General features: G+C 41.7%; 1 protein-coding gene across 1 annotated transcript in view; it reads right to left on the bottom strand.

The window, feature by feature from the left end:
* Positions 1–17,708, bottom strand: part of LOC121873059 — an 87,758-nt gene extending 70,050 nt beyond the window's left edge. Inside the window, 7 exon segments of the mRNA XM_042376374.1 lie at positions 9,704–9,845; positions 11,101–11,252; positions 13,856–14,036; positions 15,359–15,450; positions 15,669–15,729; positions 16,429–16,575; positions 17,495–17,708. Of these exon segments, the coding sequence (XP_042232308.1) occupies positions 9,704–9,845; positions 11,101–11,252; positions 13,856–14,036; positions 15,359–15,450; positions 15,669–15,729; positions 16,429–16,575; positions 17,495–17,695 (976 nt within the window). The 5' untranslated portion in view covers positions 17,696–17,708.
* Positions 17,709–18,290: the final 582 nt, after the last annotated feature.

Genomic DNA, 18,290 nt, shown 5'->3' with positions numbered 1-18,290 from the left:
ATCATCAGCCATAATATAAACAACAACCATCAGCAGCATCATCAGCCATCATCAACAACAACCATCAGCAGCATCATCAGCCGCCATCCAGCAACAACCATCAGCATCATCATCAACCATCATCAACAACAACCATCAGCAGCAGCATCAGCAAAATCATCAGCAACAATATCCATCATCAGCCATCATCAACAACAACCATCAGCGGCATCATCAACCATCAACAACAACCGTCAGCAGCGGCATCAGCCATCATCAACAACTGACCATCAGCGGCAGCATCAGCCATCATCATCAACAATGACCATCAGCAGCAGCATCAGCCATCATCAACAACAGCCAGCCAACAACATCATCAACAACCATCGGCGGCAGCATCAACCATCATCAACAACAACCATCAGCAACGGCATCAAAGCCATCATCCAACAATAAACCGTCAGCAAGCATCAGCCATCATCAACAACAACCATCAGCAGCATCAACATCATCAACAACGCCAACCATCAGCAGCAGCATCGCTTCATCATCAACAACAACCATCAGCAGCATCAGCCATCATCAGCAACAACATCAGCAGCATCGACCATCATCAGCAACAACAACCATCAGCAGCATCTCATCAACCATCAACAACCATCAGCAGCGTCGCCATCATCAGCAACAACCATCAGCAGCATCATCAGCCATCAACAACAAGCCATCAGCGGCATCAACCATCATCATCAACAACAACCATCAGCAGCGTAATAACCATCAACAACAACCATCCCAGCAGCATCATCAACCATCATCAACCAACAACCATCAGCAGCATCAACCATCATCAACAACAACCATCGGCGGCATCATCCAACCATCTGCGTCAACAACAACCATCAACAACATCATCAACAACAACCGTAAACGGCATCATCAATATCAGCAACAACCCATCAACAGCATCATCAACCATCATCAACAACTAACAACCATCAGCATCAGCCATCATAAACAACAACCATCAGCAGCAGCATCGGCCATCATCAACAACAACCATCAGCAACATCATCAACAACAACCATCAGCAGCATCAAGCCATCATCAACAACAATAGCCATCAGCAACATCATCAGCAACAGCCATCGGCAGCAGCATCATCAACCATCATCAACAACAACCATCAACATCATCAACAGCCATCAGCAGCAGCATCAATATCATCAACAACAACCATCAGCAACATCATCAGCAACAACCATCAGCAGCAGCATCATCAGCCATCATCAACAGCAACCATCAGCAACATCATCAACAACAAACATCAGCAGCAGCATCAGCCATCATCAACAACAACCATCAGCAGCATCTCATCATCATCATCAGCAAACAACCATCAGCAGCAGCATCTGACCATCAGCAACGACCATCCAGCGGCAAGCATCTGACCATCTGTCGCCCAACAGCAACCATCAGCAGCAGCATCGGCCATCAACAACCAAGCAATGCATCAGCGGCAGCATCGTCATCATCAACAACAACCATCAGCAGCAGCATCATCATCATCAGCTTAACAACCATCGCCAGCAGCATCAGCCATCATCAACAACGGCAAGCCATCAGCAGCAGCATCGACCATCAACATAACCATGACGGACAGCAGCATCGGCCATCATCAGCAACAACCATCGGCAGCAGCATCGGCCATCATCAGCAACAACAACCATCGGCGCCAGCATCAGCCATCATCAACCAATAGCAGCCATCAGCATCATCAACCATCATCAGCAACAATATCAACATCAACCATCATCAACAACAACCATCAGCAACAGCATCAACCATCATCAACAACAACCATCAACAGCATCAACCATCATCAACAACAACAACCATCAGCAGCATCAACCATCATCAACAACAACAACCATCAGCAGCAGCATCAGCCATCATCAACAACAACCATCAACAGCATCAACCATCATCAACAACAACCATCAGCAACATCATCAGCCATCAACAACAACCATCAGCGGCATCAGCCATCATCAACAACAACAACCATCAGCAGCAGCATCAAGCCATGCATAAACAAGCAACCAAAAATAAAGCGAAAGCATCCGAAGCCAAAATAAATCGAAAGCAAGCAACCATCAGCGGCATCAACCATCATCAACAAGCAAGCATCAGCAGCATCAGCCATCATCAACAAACTTCAGCCATCAGCAGCATCATCCAGCCATCAGCAACAACCGTAGCAGCATCATCAACCATCATCAGCATCATCAGCAACAACATCCATCACCATCATCCACAAAGCATCATCAGCCATCATCAGCAACCATCAGCACATCATCAACAACAACCATCAGCACATCAATCAACAACCATCAGCATCATCAGCCATCATCAACAACAACCCAGCGTCACCATCATCAACAACAACCATCAGCAGCAGCATCCATCATCAGCAACAACCATCAGCAACATCATCAACAACCATCAGCAGCAGCATCAACCATCATCAACAACAGCCATCACCCATCATCAACAACAACCATCAGCAGCATCATCAACCATCATCAACAGCAACCATCCACAACAACCATCAGCAGCAGCATCAAGCCATCATCAACAACAACCATCAGCAACATCATCAGCAACAACCATCAGCAGCAGCATCATCAGCCATCATCAACAACAACCATCAGCAACATCATCAGCAACAACCATCAGCAGCAGCATCACATCATCAACAACAATCATCAGCAGCATCATCATCATCAACAACAACCATCAGCAGCGTCACCATCATCAACAACAACCATCAGCAGCAGCATCAACCATCATCAACAACAACCATCAGCAGCAGCATCAGCCATCATCAACAACAACCATCAGCAACAGCATCATCATCATCAACAACAACCATCAGCAGCAGCATCAACCATCATCAACAACAACCATCAGCAGCAGCATCAGCCATCATCACAACAACAACCATCAGCAGCAGCATCAGCCATCACAACAACAACAACCATCAGCAGCAGCATCACCATCATCAACAACAACCATCAGCAGCATCAGCCATCATCAACACACAACCATCAGCAGCAGCATCAGCCATCATCAACAACAACAACCATCAGCATCATCAACCATCATCAACAACCATCAGCAGCAGCATCAACCATCATCAACAACAACATCAGCAGCAGCATCAACCATCATCACAACAACCATCACGCATCACCATCATCAAACAACAACCATCAGCATCATCACATCATCAACAACAACCATCAGCAGCAGCATCAGCCATCATCAACACACAACCAGCATCATCAACCATCAGCAACACCATCAGCAGCATCACCATCATCAACAACAACCATCAGCAGCAGCATCACCATCATCAACAACACAACCATCAGCGGCATCAGCCATCATCAACAACAACCATCAGCAGCATCATCAACCATCAACAACAACCATCAGCAGCAGCATCAACCATCATCAACAAAACCATCAGCAGCAGCATCAGCATCATCAACAACAACCATCAGCAGCATCATCAACCATCATCAACAACAACAACCATCAGCAGCATCAATCATCATCAACACAACATCAGCAGCATCATCAGTCATCAACAACAACCATCAGCAGCAGCATCAACCATCATCAACAACAACCATCAGCAGCAGCATCAACCATCATCAACAACAACCATCAGCAGCAGCATCAACCATCAACAACAACCATCAGCAGCATCATCAGCCATCATCAGCAACAACCATCAGCAGCAGCATCAACCATCATCAAACCATCAGCAGCAGCATCCATCAACAACAACCATCAGCAGCATCACATCAACCACATCATCACAACAACAACCATCAGCAGCAATCAACACACCATCAGCAGCAGCATCAGCCATCATCAACAACAACATCAACAACAACAACCATCGCAGCAGCATCAACCATCATCAACAACAACAACCATCAGCAGCATCAACCATCATCAACAACAACCATCATCAACAACACAACCATCAGCAGCAGCATCAACCATCATCAACAACAACACCATCAGCAGCATCATCAGCCATCATCAACAACAACCATCAGCAGCATCATCAACCATCATCAACAACAACCATCAGCGCATCAGCATCATCAACACACCATCATCAACAACAACCATCAGCAGCATCATCAACCATCATCAACAACACATCAGCAGCCATCAACCATCATCAACAACAACCATCAGCAGCATCATCAGCCATCATCAACAACAACAACCATCAGCAGCATCAGCATCATCAGCAACACAACCATCGGCAGCATCAACCATCATCAACAACCATCAGCAGCATCATCAACCATCATCACACATCACAACAACAACCATCACAGAATCATCACAACACCATCAGCCATCATCAACACAACCATCAGCAGCATCAACCATCATCAACAACAACCATCAGCAGCATCAACCATCATCAACAACAACCAATCAGCAGCAGCATCAGCCATCATCAACAACAACCTCAGCAGCAGCATCACATCATCACAACAACCATCAGCAGCATCATCACCATCACAACACAACCATCAGCAGCATCATCAGCCATCATCAACAACAACAACCATCAGCAGCAGCATCAGCCATCATCATCAACAACCATCAGCAGCAGCATCACCATCATCAACAACAACAATCATCAGCAGCAGCATCAACCATCATCAACAACAACCATCAGCAGCATCATCAACCATCATCAACAACAACAACCATCAGCAGCAGCATCAACCATCATCAACAACAACCATCAGCAGCATCATCAACCATCAACAACAACAACCATCAGGCATCATCAACCATCATCAACAACAACAACCATCAGCAGCAGCATCAACCATCATCAACAACAACCATCAGCAGCATCATCAACCATCATCAACCATCATCAACAACCATCAGCAACAGCATCAACCATCATCAACAACAACCATCAGCAGCATCAACCATCATCAACAACAACAACCATCAGCAGCAGCATCAACCATCATCAACAACAACCATCAGCAGCATCAACCATCATCATCAACAACCATCAGCAACATCATCAACAACCATCAGCAGCAGCATCATCCGCCAATCAGCAACAACAACCATCAGCAGCATCATCAACCATCAACAACAACCATCAGCGGCATCAACTGCATCATCAGCAACAACCATCAGCAACATCATCAACAACAACCATCAGCAGCATCATCAGCCATCATCAGCAACAACAACCATCCAGCAGCATCATCAACAACAACCATCAGCAGCAGCATCAACCATCATCAACAACAACCATCCAGCAGCATCAACCATCAACAACAACAACCATCAGCAGCATCATCAACCATCAATAACAGCCATCAGCAGCAGCATCAACCATCATCAACAACAACCATCAGCGGCATCATCAGCAACAACCATCAGCAGCATCATCAACCATCATCAACCAACAACCGTCAGCAGCACATCAACCATCATCAGCAACAACCATCAGCCAGCATCATCAGCCATCATCAACAACAACCATCAGCAGCAGCGTATCGGCCATCATCAGCAACAACCATCAGCAGCATCATCAACCATCAACAACAACAACCATCAGCAGCATCATCAACCATCATCAACAACAACAACCATCAACGGCAGCATCAGCCATCATCATCAGCAACCATCAGCAGCATCAAGCCATCATCAACAGCAACAACCATCAGCAGCAGCATCAGCCATCATCAACAACAATAAAATCAGCAGCATCATCAGCCATCATCAACAACAACAACCATCAGCAGCAGCATCAATGCATCATCAACAACAACCATCAGCAGCATCATCAGCCATCAACAACAACAACCATCAGCAGCATCATCAACCATCATCAACAACAACAACCATCAGCAGCAGCATCAGCCATCATCATCCAACAACCATCAGCAGCAGCATCAGCCATCATCAACAACAACAACAGCCATCAGCATCTTCATCATCAACAACAACCATCAGCAGCATCATCAACCGCCATCAGCCAACAGCCATCAGCAGCATCAACCATCAACAACAACAACCATCAGCAGCATCATCAACCATCATCAGCAACAACCATCAGCAGCAGCATCAACCATCATCATCAGCAACCATCGGCAGCATCTGACCATCATCAACAACAACAACCATCAGCAGCATCATCAACCATCATCATCAACAATGGCGGCATCATCAACCATAATCAACAACAACCATCAGCGGCATCAACCACCAATCAGCAACAACCATCCAGCAGCAGCATCAGCCATCATCAACAACAACCATCAGCACAGCAGCATCAGCCATAATCAACAACAACCATCAGCAGCATCATCAACCATCATCAAAAAACAACAACAACCATCAGCAGCAGCATCAACAACAACCATCAGCAGCAGCATCAGCCATAATCAACAACAGCCATCAGCAGCATCATCAGCCATCATCAGCAACAACCATCAGCAGCATCATCAACCATCATCAACAACAACCATCAGCAGCACATCAACAACCATAATCAACAACAGCCATCAGCAGCAGCATCATCAGCAGCAACCATCAGCAGCAGCATCGGCCGCCAATCAGCAACAGCCATCAGCATCATCGGCAAGTCATCAACAACAACCATCAGCAGCATCAACCATAATCAACAACATCAGCAGCAGCATCAACCATCATCATCAGCAACCATCAGCAGCAGCATCATGTCATCAACAACAACAACCATCAGCATCATCAACCATCATCATCAACAACCATCAGCGGCATCATCAGCCATATCAACAACAACCATCAGCAGCATCAGCCACCAATCAGCAACAACCATCAGCCCAGCAGCATCAACCATCATCAACAGCAACCATCAGCAGCAGCATCAAAGCCATAATCAACAACAACATCAGCAGCATCATCAGCCATCATCAACAACAACAACCATCGGCAAGCAGCATCAACAACAACCATCAGCAGCAGCATCAGCCATAATCAACAACAACCATCAGCAGCATCATCAACCATCATCAACAACAACCATCAGCAGCATCAATCAACCATCATCAACAACAACCATCAGCAGCATCAACAGCCATAATCAACAACAACCATCAGCAGCAGCGTCATCCAGCAACAACCATCAGCAGCAGCATCAGCCATAATCAACAACAACCGTCAAGCATCATCAACCGTCATCAACAACAACCATCAGCAGCATCAACCGCAATCAACAACCACCATCAACTGGCATCAACCATCCTTAACAACAACCATCAGCATCATCAACCATCATCAACAACAACAACCATCAGCAGCAGCATCAACCATAATCAACAACAACCATCAGCATCAACCATCATCAACAACAACCATCAGCAAGCAACAACCGCCAATCAACAACCATCAGCAGCATCAACCATCATCAACAACAACCATCAGCAGCAGCATCGGCCATAATCAACAACAACCATCAGCAGCATCAACCATCATCATCAACAACAACCATCAGCAGCATCAACCGTCAACAACCTGACACATCAGCAGCAGCATCAACCATCATCAGCCATCATCAACAACCAACCATCAGCAGCATCAACAATCATCAACAACAACAACCATCAGCAGCATCAACCATCATCAACAACAACCATCAGCAGCATCATCAACCATCATCAACAACAACCATCAGCAGCAGCATCAACCATCATCAACAACAACCATCAGCAGCATCATCAACCATCATCAACAACAACCATCAGCAGCATCATCAACCATCAACAACAACAACCATCAGCAGCATCAACCATCAACAACAACCATCAGCAGCATCATCAACCATCATCATCAACAACCATCAGCAGCATCATCAACCATCATCAACAACAACCATCAGCAGCAGCATCAACCATCATCAACAACAACCATCAGCAGCAGCATCAACCATCAACAACAACAACCATCAGCAGCATCATCAACCAGCAACAACAACAACAACCATCAGCAGCATCATCAACCAGCAACACGTTTCCACCAAAACCATCCTATATAAACTTCCCCTCATTCAAGCACATTGATGTCCATCCCCCTCACCTCCACTGTATCCTTCCCCCCATCTGGCCACCTCCTTGGTCTTCCCCTTCTCACTCCTCATATCCACCACTGACTTACACACTCTCTTTACCAATTGATTCATTTTTCTTCCTGTACATAAGGCCTCAGATTATCCACTCAAAGATATCACTGATGTCATTTCTAATTTGTTTCTTTCTGTAGGATACAGAATCCATGTTTAGTATTGATATAACAATGTTGGCTCAACAAGTCCACTACACAGTCCTATGATTGCCTCCATATATTTCAACACACCTATTGGTATTGCTTCCTCTTTTTCTGTTACTCTGTGAATCAGTTTATTACATACAGTACAGTACAGTACTGTAATTCCATTTGTACTGGAGACACAGCCTCCTACAGATATCTAAAACACCCCACTAGCTCCATTCTACCTTCATTCAAATGAACATATACTACCTACCTACCTTCTGATAAACTTTCTACATACTTTTGTTTAAAATAATGAATGTATGTATCTTAATACAGTGGTCCCTCGGTTTACGAGCACAATCCGTTCCAGCATGTTGCTCGTTAACCGAAACCATTGTTTCAATGGGTTTTTGGGTAACTGGTTCCAGCTCACAGAAAATTGCCTAAATTCAACAAAAAATGTAGAAAAGCACACTTACTTTGAGGTGTGTATGTAGAAGGCTCCTGGATGATGATGATGGGAATTAGAATGGGGATGGAGGAGAAGGGAGAAGAGAAGGCATTGGGGTGGAAGAGAAAACACCCCATGGCGCCATTTCACCCATAAAATTTTAGTTCTCTTGGTGTAATTCAAGATTATTTTCTTTAAATCAACACTGCACTGCATTATATATTGTCAATATGTAAAATAAATTTCAAAATGACCAATAATTTGCTTGGAAACACAGAAAAAAGCATTTAGTTGAAGAGAGTCTCAAGCAATATGTTACCTCCACTGAAAAGAGAGAGACTAACGCCTGTTTGTGTGTTAACAGGCTGGTTGGCATGCCAGAAACTAGTTTCTTTACCTTCAATTATGTTCAATAATTGTTAAAATGACTAAAAAATATTAATATTAAACTTTTAAAATTATTGAATAGTATAAACTTCTTGATATTTACTAAAATAGTAAGGAATTTAAGCCCTAAAACCGATTACTGTATTGGCGGACTAATACTACAGCTGGTGGACCGCCAAATGCAAGCAAAAACATGTTGAGGTCGGCTTGTAAAAAACTCGTTAATCGAGGGAATGCTCGTTAACCGAAGTTATGAATCTTATGGAAGGTAACTTGTTAACCGAAATCTCGTCAACCGAGGCGCTCGTTAACTGAGGAACCACTGTATAATTAAGCTAAATATCTTTCTCGTCAGAAACGGTCATCCCAATGATTCTGAATAAACTCATTTAGAAATGCATCATTCCATCAGGACGAAATCAGACAGGTTTGCAATGGCCAATCAGCTGTAACTCTTGGGGACGAGGCAGGGCATCTTTTCTCAGCTGAGAAAAATCACACAATAATATAGTTACGAATACTTTCCTCTCAAGGCAGATGGTAGGAAGTAGATGGTGGTGTTGTACATGAAGGAATTCTTGTTTTCACCCATACCCTCAGTCAAGATACCATCCAATATAAATCTAGGAGTTCCCACGACATCTGCCAATCCCTCCTCCACCAGCACCTGTAATAAAAAGTTCTCTTATTGACTTGCAGTTAATTCATGAGATGGGGGCATGATTATTGGGAATAAGCAATAAAGCCATCAGATGCTTATCTCCAACTAGCAAAAATCTCCAGCTTCACTAGGGTTAGGTATATACTGTAAAACCTTGACTGTCAAAGTTTGCCCTCCCTAACAGTGGTGATATCTAAGTTAGAGAAGATCTTTGGTTCTTGCCTGGACCAACCAAGGGTCTGTGATTAGTAGTAATACTGTACCAAGGTACACAACCTTGGGAGCCATGTAATATCTTTGTAAAGTTTTAAGTCTCTAACTGCTTACGTTTCGGAAGACACACTCACAGACAGAGACAGATACGAATGTCCTTTTACGTATTATTATTGGTAGATGGTAATTTCCCATTTTGTCCATTCCTATTACTTCCACTCACAATGGCTATGATTTGCACTACATCTGTTGATATTACATCTATTGTGTAAAGAAAACACTAATTTAGTTATTTCAGAGTGGACAAAAAGGGGAAAAAATAAATGGGGACCCAGGAGTAGACAAAATGGGATAAACTTTGTCCTTAAGCAGGTCTAGATTTTTATGCGTACTTTCTCTTGCGTACATTTAATCAGTATTCAACTAACATTCTTGAATAATCTTATACACATGAATTTTCAAATAAAAAATGAAGGGGGAAATTTGTGTGTACATACAGGAAAGCCTCGAGATACAATGGGGTTATGTTCCTGAAAAACCCGTCGCTAGGTGAATTATCGTAAATAGGGAGCATTATAACATGGGGTTCAATGGGATACATTCCCAGCCAGTCCCCAAACACATGTATCAGAGAGCAATTAAAAATCACTCACCATATCCTGAAGAATAAGCCTGGTCATCATCACATGTGGAGTGGAGACATGCTGCTTAAGAATGTCAAGCTACACCTCAGAGACATGATTGTCTTGGATGCCTTGGCCTTCCCAGACATTTTCAGAGTTACACTGCTCACTTCAAACACAAAAACAGACCAAAAGCACTTATAACAAAAATAGAGCGAATGTCGATAACAAAAACAATGATAGCGGCCGACACTGCTCACATTTTCAAAACACCAGAGTCAATGTACCTTACTGTCACAAAAACACTGAAAATATCACTTCACAGTCACCATAACACAGTTCAGCCTAAATGTTAGTGCTGTCCTCTCACTATACAGTATAAGTAAAAAAACACCGATGATATGTACAAACAAGCAACAACTGACCCAGGTGGTGAATGTAGTGTTGGACACCTCATTCCTGAGGACAAACGTTAAGGTATAGTTGCCTGGCACCAGGATTATTGTGTGGAACATCTCACTGAGAGCCTCAGCCACCCCTCCACCAGCAGAGGTACCGAAGTCCAGGCTCTGTGCAGCTGGAGCAAAAGTAACAGTATCAAAATCAATAGTTGCATTATGAAAATAAACTAAAAATACTGTCTACATATTTCAGCACAGAGAAGAAATAAGTACTATATTACATCTACAGTGCAGGTTTCCTATGAGTGTCCAACAGTGAGCCTGTTTTGCATAATAAAAAAAAATCCGGTTCATGTGTAATGCACGGTAATGAAAAATATTAGAGAAACAAATATGTGGATAGACAGGAAAACAGCCAGAAGGCAAACCTCCAGTTATAAAGGGAAGATACATATGAGGTGGTGAATAATCAAGTATTTCACACTGAGATTCTTCACTTACCCTGAAGATAGAGAAAATTTTGAGTCACCCAGTTTAAACTACAGATGAGCAGAAGATTGTTTAACAGATGAAAATAAGCACTTCAATTGACCACAAGCAGTGTGTAGTTATTAATGGCACGAAATCGTCATGCATACCCTTGACAAGCGGGGTACCACAGGACAGTGCACGGGCCCGTTGTTGTTTTTTGTTTCATAAATGGCATGCCAGAAGCTAAACACTCCTCCATACAAATGTTTCTGGACTATGCCAAGTTATTCAGGGACATTAAGAACCAACCAGACTGTGAAGAGCGACAGGAAGATCTGTCAGCTGCTAAGATTCAATGTCACGAAATGCAAAAGGATGCACCTAAGTCATACGAACAATAAGGAAACATATCCTATGTCCCAACAGGATGAAGAAACAGCATTAACAGAGACCATATGCAAAATGGACCTGGATATATATGCTGACAATGAACTAAAGTTCTCAGGATATTGTAAGAAGGTGAAACAGGTCACTAAGCTAGGGGGCCTTATGAGAATAACATTCAGATACCTTGAGGGTTCGTCCTTCATAACACTCTTTAAAGTGGTACAGTGGTAATGCACATAACTCTCACCAATATGTCATGGGTTCAAGCCTCAGCCCAGACACACATGAGAAGGGGGTTATCCAGTGTGACCCTACCAAACACCACAAGTTTCCCAGTCCCAGCTTTGGATAGAGTGCCCAAACAGCTGATAAGTGGCGAATATGATACAAAAAAAGTGACATGTTTCCACATTCAGAGTATTTGCCTGCACTACAGCACCTCAGGTACCCAGAGATAAGAAAGTATGCAATTGTTTATCTTATACTACAGACAGTAGACAGGCAAGGGGCGACATAATATAAGTTTATCAACATCTCAGAGGACATTACTCAGTCGAGTGTTCATACCTGAAGCTGGAAGATGCCCAACCAACTAGAGGTCATAACTTAAGGCTGAAGAAGCCACAAATTCAGAAAATTGTCAGGACAAACTTTTTAGGAGCGAGAATTGTGAACTCTTGGAATGATCTACCAGAGCTTGTTGTGATGGCACCAAGTGGGAGCTCATTCAAGAACAGACTTGACCAGCACTGATGCACGTACAGATACATTCTGGAACTAATACTTGCCAACAGTGCATAACAGAGATGTGACCAACTGCTTAAGTAGCTAACAGGCCAATCAGTGGCAAAGAGGATAAAGTATTATATAGTATGTGGTTGGCTGAGGACCACTCCACGAGGGGTCACAGCCTCAAGTTTAAGAAGCTATCAGTAACTACAGAAATCAATAACAGGAAACATTTATGGAATTATATCCGCCAGTAAATCATCGTGAACATGTTCATGTACATTCCAGAGCCTGTGTATGACAAAGTTGATAAGTAGGTAGTAGGCAGCTACCAAACAGGGAGGTACTACCACCTGGGAAGATATTGGAAGCATTATGTATTGTCTAATGTTAGACCCTGCTGCCATATGGCATCACAAAAATTGTGACCAAGTCCCAGGTTGCTGATCTGACTTTCTGCCTCATTTACACACGATTGCAGGGTCTCAATTGTTTCTCTCACTTTGAACACACAACATACATACAGGGTATATTGTTTCTCACTCTTGATTTTTTTCTTTATGGTTCTTTATTATTATTATTATTATTATTACATTTTCGCCCCCCAGGCCCCGATGTGGGTCAGTGACCTGTGCCAGGGTGGGCTAATCCCCATAAAAAAATAAAATAAAAAAATAAAAATAAATAAATAAAAAATATGAGGAAGGTATAGCAGAATAAATTTTGAGGGATGTACAGAAGCTTTGCATGTTAAACATTTCAGTGTACTGTACTGTATTCATTTTGTAATTTTTTCATAATGCAAGACAAATAATCCTACTTTTTGATAAATTTCTCAAAATGTTAGCAAAAAATGACATTCCTTCCATCTCATGCATCCAAAACTACATGGTTCCCCAGAGTGCTAAAGCAATATGGTAATAATCAATTATGCTAAAGACACATAACTACCCTTGAGGAAACAGTAATGAACTAAAGAAAAATCTACCGCTAAATTTGTGACACAACCATGTGAGAGCTCTTATAAATCCAGGCTAGTCTGGCACTAACACATATTTAAGCACATTAAAAGAAGAGCACAGCAGATGCCTTATGCTTACTGATGGTGAGACTGAGAAGTGAGCCGTTGACCAAAATTTAAGTAACAAGTGACAATGCTTAAATGTAAAAAAATGCTCCAGATGTCACTTACGGAAAAGATCTCCACTGGAGTACATGGCGGTGATGTTTGCTGTGAATGGTGGATTTGGGGCTTCTGGTAGGTCTATGATGAGGTTAAACCCTTGACTAACATTTAGACAGGGGCAATTTGTAGTTGCTTGCCAATTGTCGGTCAGCACAGGTACCACATGCACCAGGCTGGTGTACAGTACCTGTAAACACCTAACGTTTATTAACACGTTCCATAATGGATTACCTTGTACAAACCTTCAACATCTGTATAATAAGACAATTCACTATACTGTACTTAACAATCAACTCCAGACCTGTTGTTTTTCAGTGTTATTGTAGGTAGTATTCATAAAGTGGATTAAAACATATTAAAAAAGATAAATTGTAGCAGAGAATAGACATGAGACCCAACTTATAATGATTGAATGAAAAAACATCACTAATAATGCCTCAACATCCACTTGGGTTGGCAAATGTTACTGTCAAACAAACTGTACAAAGACCATGCAAGGAACATTCAAAGAAAGTTTCAGCAAAAATTAACTTAAAATAAAAATAATAAAAAATTTGACTATTTAAAGTTGTATTCTGTTTACAGTAAGAGCAGCCACTATGAGATTTGAATGATGCCAACTTCTAGAACTAAATTTCAACAAATATGAGTGGTAAAGCACCAGCAGTGTTATAAGAATAGAATATAAAACAGTTTATAAACAAACAGATGGACAGCTAACCATAGCAATAGTGTTGGTGGTACAGTCGCCTGCACCTATACCTGATACAGTGGCTGGAACATTTTGTGAGATGTGGCAACTCCCGTATTGGCCGTAAGGAACCTCTCAATAATAGCCAGAGAGTTGCCACATATCACAAAACATGCCAGCCACTGTTCCAGGTATAAGTGCAGGTGAATGAACATGGGTAACTCGCCTATCTCTCACCATTGCGCTCTGGGTTCAATCCTCAGCCCAAGACAGATATGAGAAAGGCATTGTCAAGTGTGCCACTACCAAACATGACAGGTCTTCTCTGAGTACAGTATTCCGGTTTCCTTCTATACTAGCATTGGACAATAGAGGTCATAACAAAGTAAGAGAACAGACCAATAATCTGAATGCCTAGTAATCTGCTTTGTGATGAAATTATAGATACAGTACTAACAATATAATGATTTGGGCAATGTTTTTGTTTTAGTAATGGTAAACAGCTCTTTGAAAAGAACAATCAGAACACAGTATTCATTTGATTCATAATTTAATTTTATTGAAGAAAGCAAAATGCTGACAGAATTATTATTTTAATTGATTGACCTAAGTTGGGGCTCTTTTGTCTATTTACCTCAATAGTCCTGTCTTCATAGCATGTTAAAATTATATCATGTGATCTTTGTATACAGGTAACAACTAAAAATTACTAAGAACTTGACACATATGATTAGAACTCAGACAGATTCATCAGTGTATTAATATACAAATATATCTTTGGACTTGCCTCTGGAATCCCTTGATGGTCATACACTTACCCAGCTGACAAGATTAGAAGCATTGCCTGTCAGGTTATAGGTTCCTGTTGCAGTGTAGTACAAATTTACATCCCAGTCAATATTTGTTGCATCTACCAAAGAAAAACAATATTTAATGGGATCATTGGTGAATTGACTTTAAAAAATCCTTATTTCATTCAAATTAGTTTAAATCACTAACATATTGATCACAGGTCATGATTCATTACTTCAAAATAAGGTTAAAAATTTAATAAATTATTATGGAATACTGATGGAAATGATACTACACAAAAGTGTTGAGATCCAAAACACCGACAACAATACTAACTGTCATAGTAAGTGTATTTGACCTCCGGTCCTATGTTCAACTCTGAGAAGACTGGGGCACCCTAGAACACAAAATCCATTATTTTTCTTAAAATATCAAAATGACAAAAAAGATAGTCAATGAGTCAATGTAATGTCTTGCTTACAGAATGTTCAGCAAAATATAATTACTATGGCTGGCTACTGAACTGAGAGATAAAGCAATTTTAAAATTTCTCTAGATTTGATCAGTACAGCATAGTCTCAGGCCATAAAAGTTGATGAACAAATAAATGTTTTGCTAAAGTACTCATGTCTTCAACAAACACTTTTTTCTTTGCTTACAATTCTCATTCTTACTAGGAATTCTTTATGACCTGAAGAGTAGATATCCCATCTTATTTCACCTGATGATTAAACACCCTAAGGCTACCTGGAAGGTAAGGTTAGGTTAGGCTAGGTTTGAGTTTATCAGGTTATGTTAGGTTAGGTTAAAGAGCATAACTTTACATGAGGTTGAGTGAGCATTAGGTTAGTGAGCATAACTTTACATGAGGTTGAGTGAGCATTAGGTTAGTGAGCATAAGTTTACCTGAGGTTGGGTGAGCGTTAGGTTAGTGAGCATGAGTTTACATGAGGTTGAGTGAGCATTAGGTTAGATTAGGTTATTGTTTAGGTGTTTATGCACCCAATGAAATAAACTGGTGTGTGTGTAATCATCAGATAATACGAAATTCTCTATCAAGGTGTTGGGCAAGAGCCAGTAGCATAGAGGAACACACCTGGTTGAAGGAGATCACAAAGCTGGTGTTAATGAGGAGGGGAACCCACAATTCTGCTACTAACACCGGTGCAGTAATAATTTCTTGACATATTACTGAGGCTGTACTGGTCCAGGCACTTACCCCGCCCAGCAGATCACTTGTAATCTGAAAATTAATTAGATGATAAATTATATTTTCTACAATCACGCAAATCAACCTGTCTCTTAGTTGAATCTATCTTTACCCTTTGATGGCGGTCCGACTAATTACCCAAATGTAGCCGCAATAAAGTCAAATAATGGTCCTACATGAATAAATCGGACTGCCAACCACTTCTCGACTAGTAATTGGTGTCACAAAGTCAAAAAAAATTGGAAAACTTAATTTAAATGGAGTTAATAGATCGCGTGCTTGTACCGAGGGAGCGAGTAATTACCCAAATGAACCCAAATGTACCTAAATGTAGTCGCAATGAAGTCAAATGATGGTCCTACAAGCGTGAATCGGGCTGTGAATCACTTCTCGATTATTATTTGGTGTCATAAAGTCACAAAAAATTGGTAAACTTAATTTAATCTGAGTTGTGTTAGGTTAGGTTAGGTTAGGTACATGCACTCGATATATTAACTCAGATTAAATTAAGTTTACCAATTTTTTGTGACTTCGTGACGCCTAATACTAGTCGAGGTTAGGTTAGGTTAGGTACATGCACTCGATCTATTAACTCGGATTAAATTAAGTTTACCAATTTTTTGTGACTTCCTGACACCAAATACTAGTCGAGAAGTGATTCACAGCCCGATTCACGCTTGTAGGACCATTATTTGACTTCATTGCGGCTACATTTGGGTAATTAGTCAGACCCTTTAATGGTGCCCATCATCATAGGAAGACCTACATTCCTAGCAACTTAACCTACCCTACTGTGCGTTATTTTCTCCTTTATAGTTCATTAGTGTTATGTCTACAAAATCCACATAATATCAGTAGAGTAGATATAATGGGATGTTACTCAACACACCTTGTCAACACTCCAATTACTCACCTCATTCCCAATTTAACAACAGGTGAGATGTCAACATACCGTGTAGATGAGATCGTAGTCTCCTATCAGAGAGTACTGGGCAGTGTCAGCAGTGTAAGGGGTGGGCACGTCACCAGTGGGTATTGATGAAGCAGTTAAACACTCAATCTCAAAATCTATGCCCACCACCTCATGTTCACGCACCTCCACACTCACTAATAATCTGAAGTGAAGAGACAGACAGGAAGAATTATGCGACATATGGTTTGTATTTTTTATTGGGCACTCCCCTACATCTTTGTGTAAGGTGAAGCACAGGAGCGTTTACAGCGCCCAACAGGGAAGCATGCTAAGTTCATGCTTGCCTTTATGTCTCATGAGTTAAGGGCGTAGAAGCTGTGTGTGTATGTGGGTGTGAAAAAGGACATTTATAGTGCATGTATGGGTACAAAAATGACAGCTGAATGCTTAAGTTCAGAGTTTGAGTGATCTGATCACGATAACAATTTAAACGTCTTACTCTCACACACACACAAACACACACACTACTACTACTAATACTTTTTTTAATGTGGCCTCCAGCCTCCCACAATAGCCACACCTTTGCCACCATTTTATTACCTTAATAATAAATATCCTAATACCATAGCTGTGTTGAGAACAAAGCAGAGAGAAGGACAGTCGACATCTCAACCAGGCTGCAACATGGCTTCTAGGCTGCTGCTTCTGTTCAGATGACACCTCAGCCATGCATGCATAAAAGCATCTTGCACTTAGTCCCAACCCACCAGAGGTTGTGAACACCACCAGAGGTGTGAAGCTCTCTTGATCCACATACTAAATTCTCTCCGCTTAC

This window comes from Homarus americanus, unplaced genomic scaffold (genome assembly GCF_018991925.1).
Source record: "Homarus americanus isolate GMGI-L3 unplaced genomic scaffold, GMGI_Hamer_2.0 scaffold11022, whole genome shotgun sequence".
Classification (NCBI taxonomy): domain Eukaryota; kingdom Metazoa; phylum Arthropoda; class Malacostraca; order Decapoda; family Nephropidae; genus Homarus; species Homarus americanus.
The sequence above is the reverse complement of the archived record's forward strand: the minus strand, read 5'-3'. Positions and strand labels throughout refer to the sequence as shown.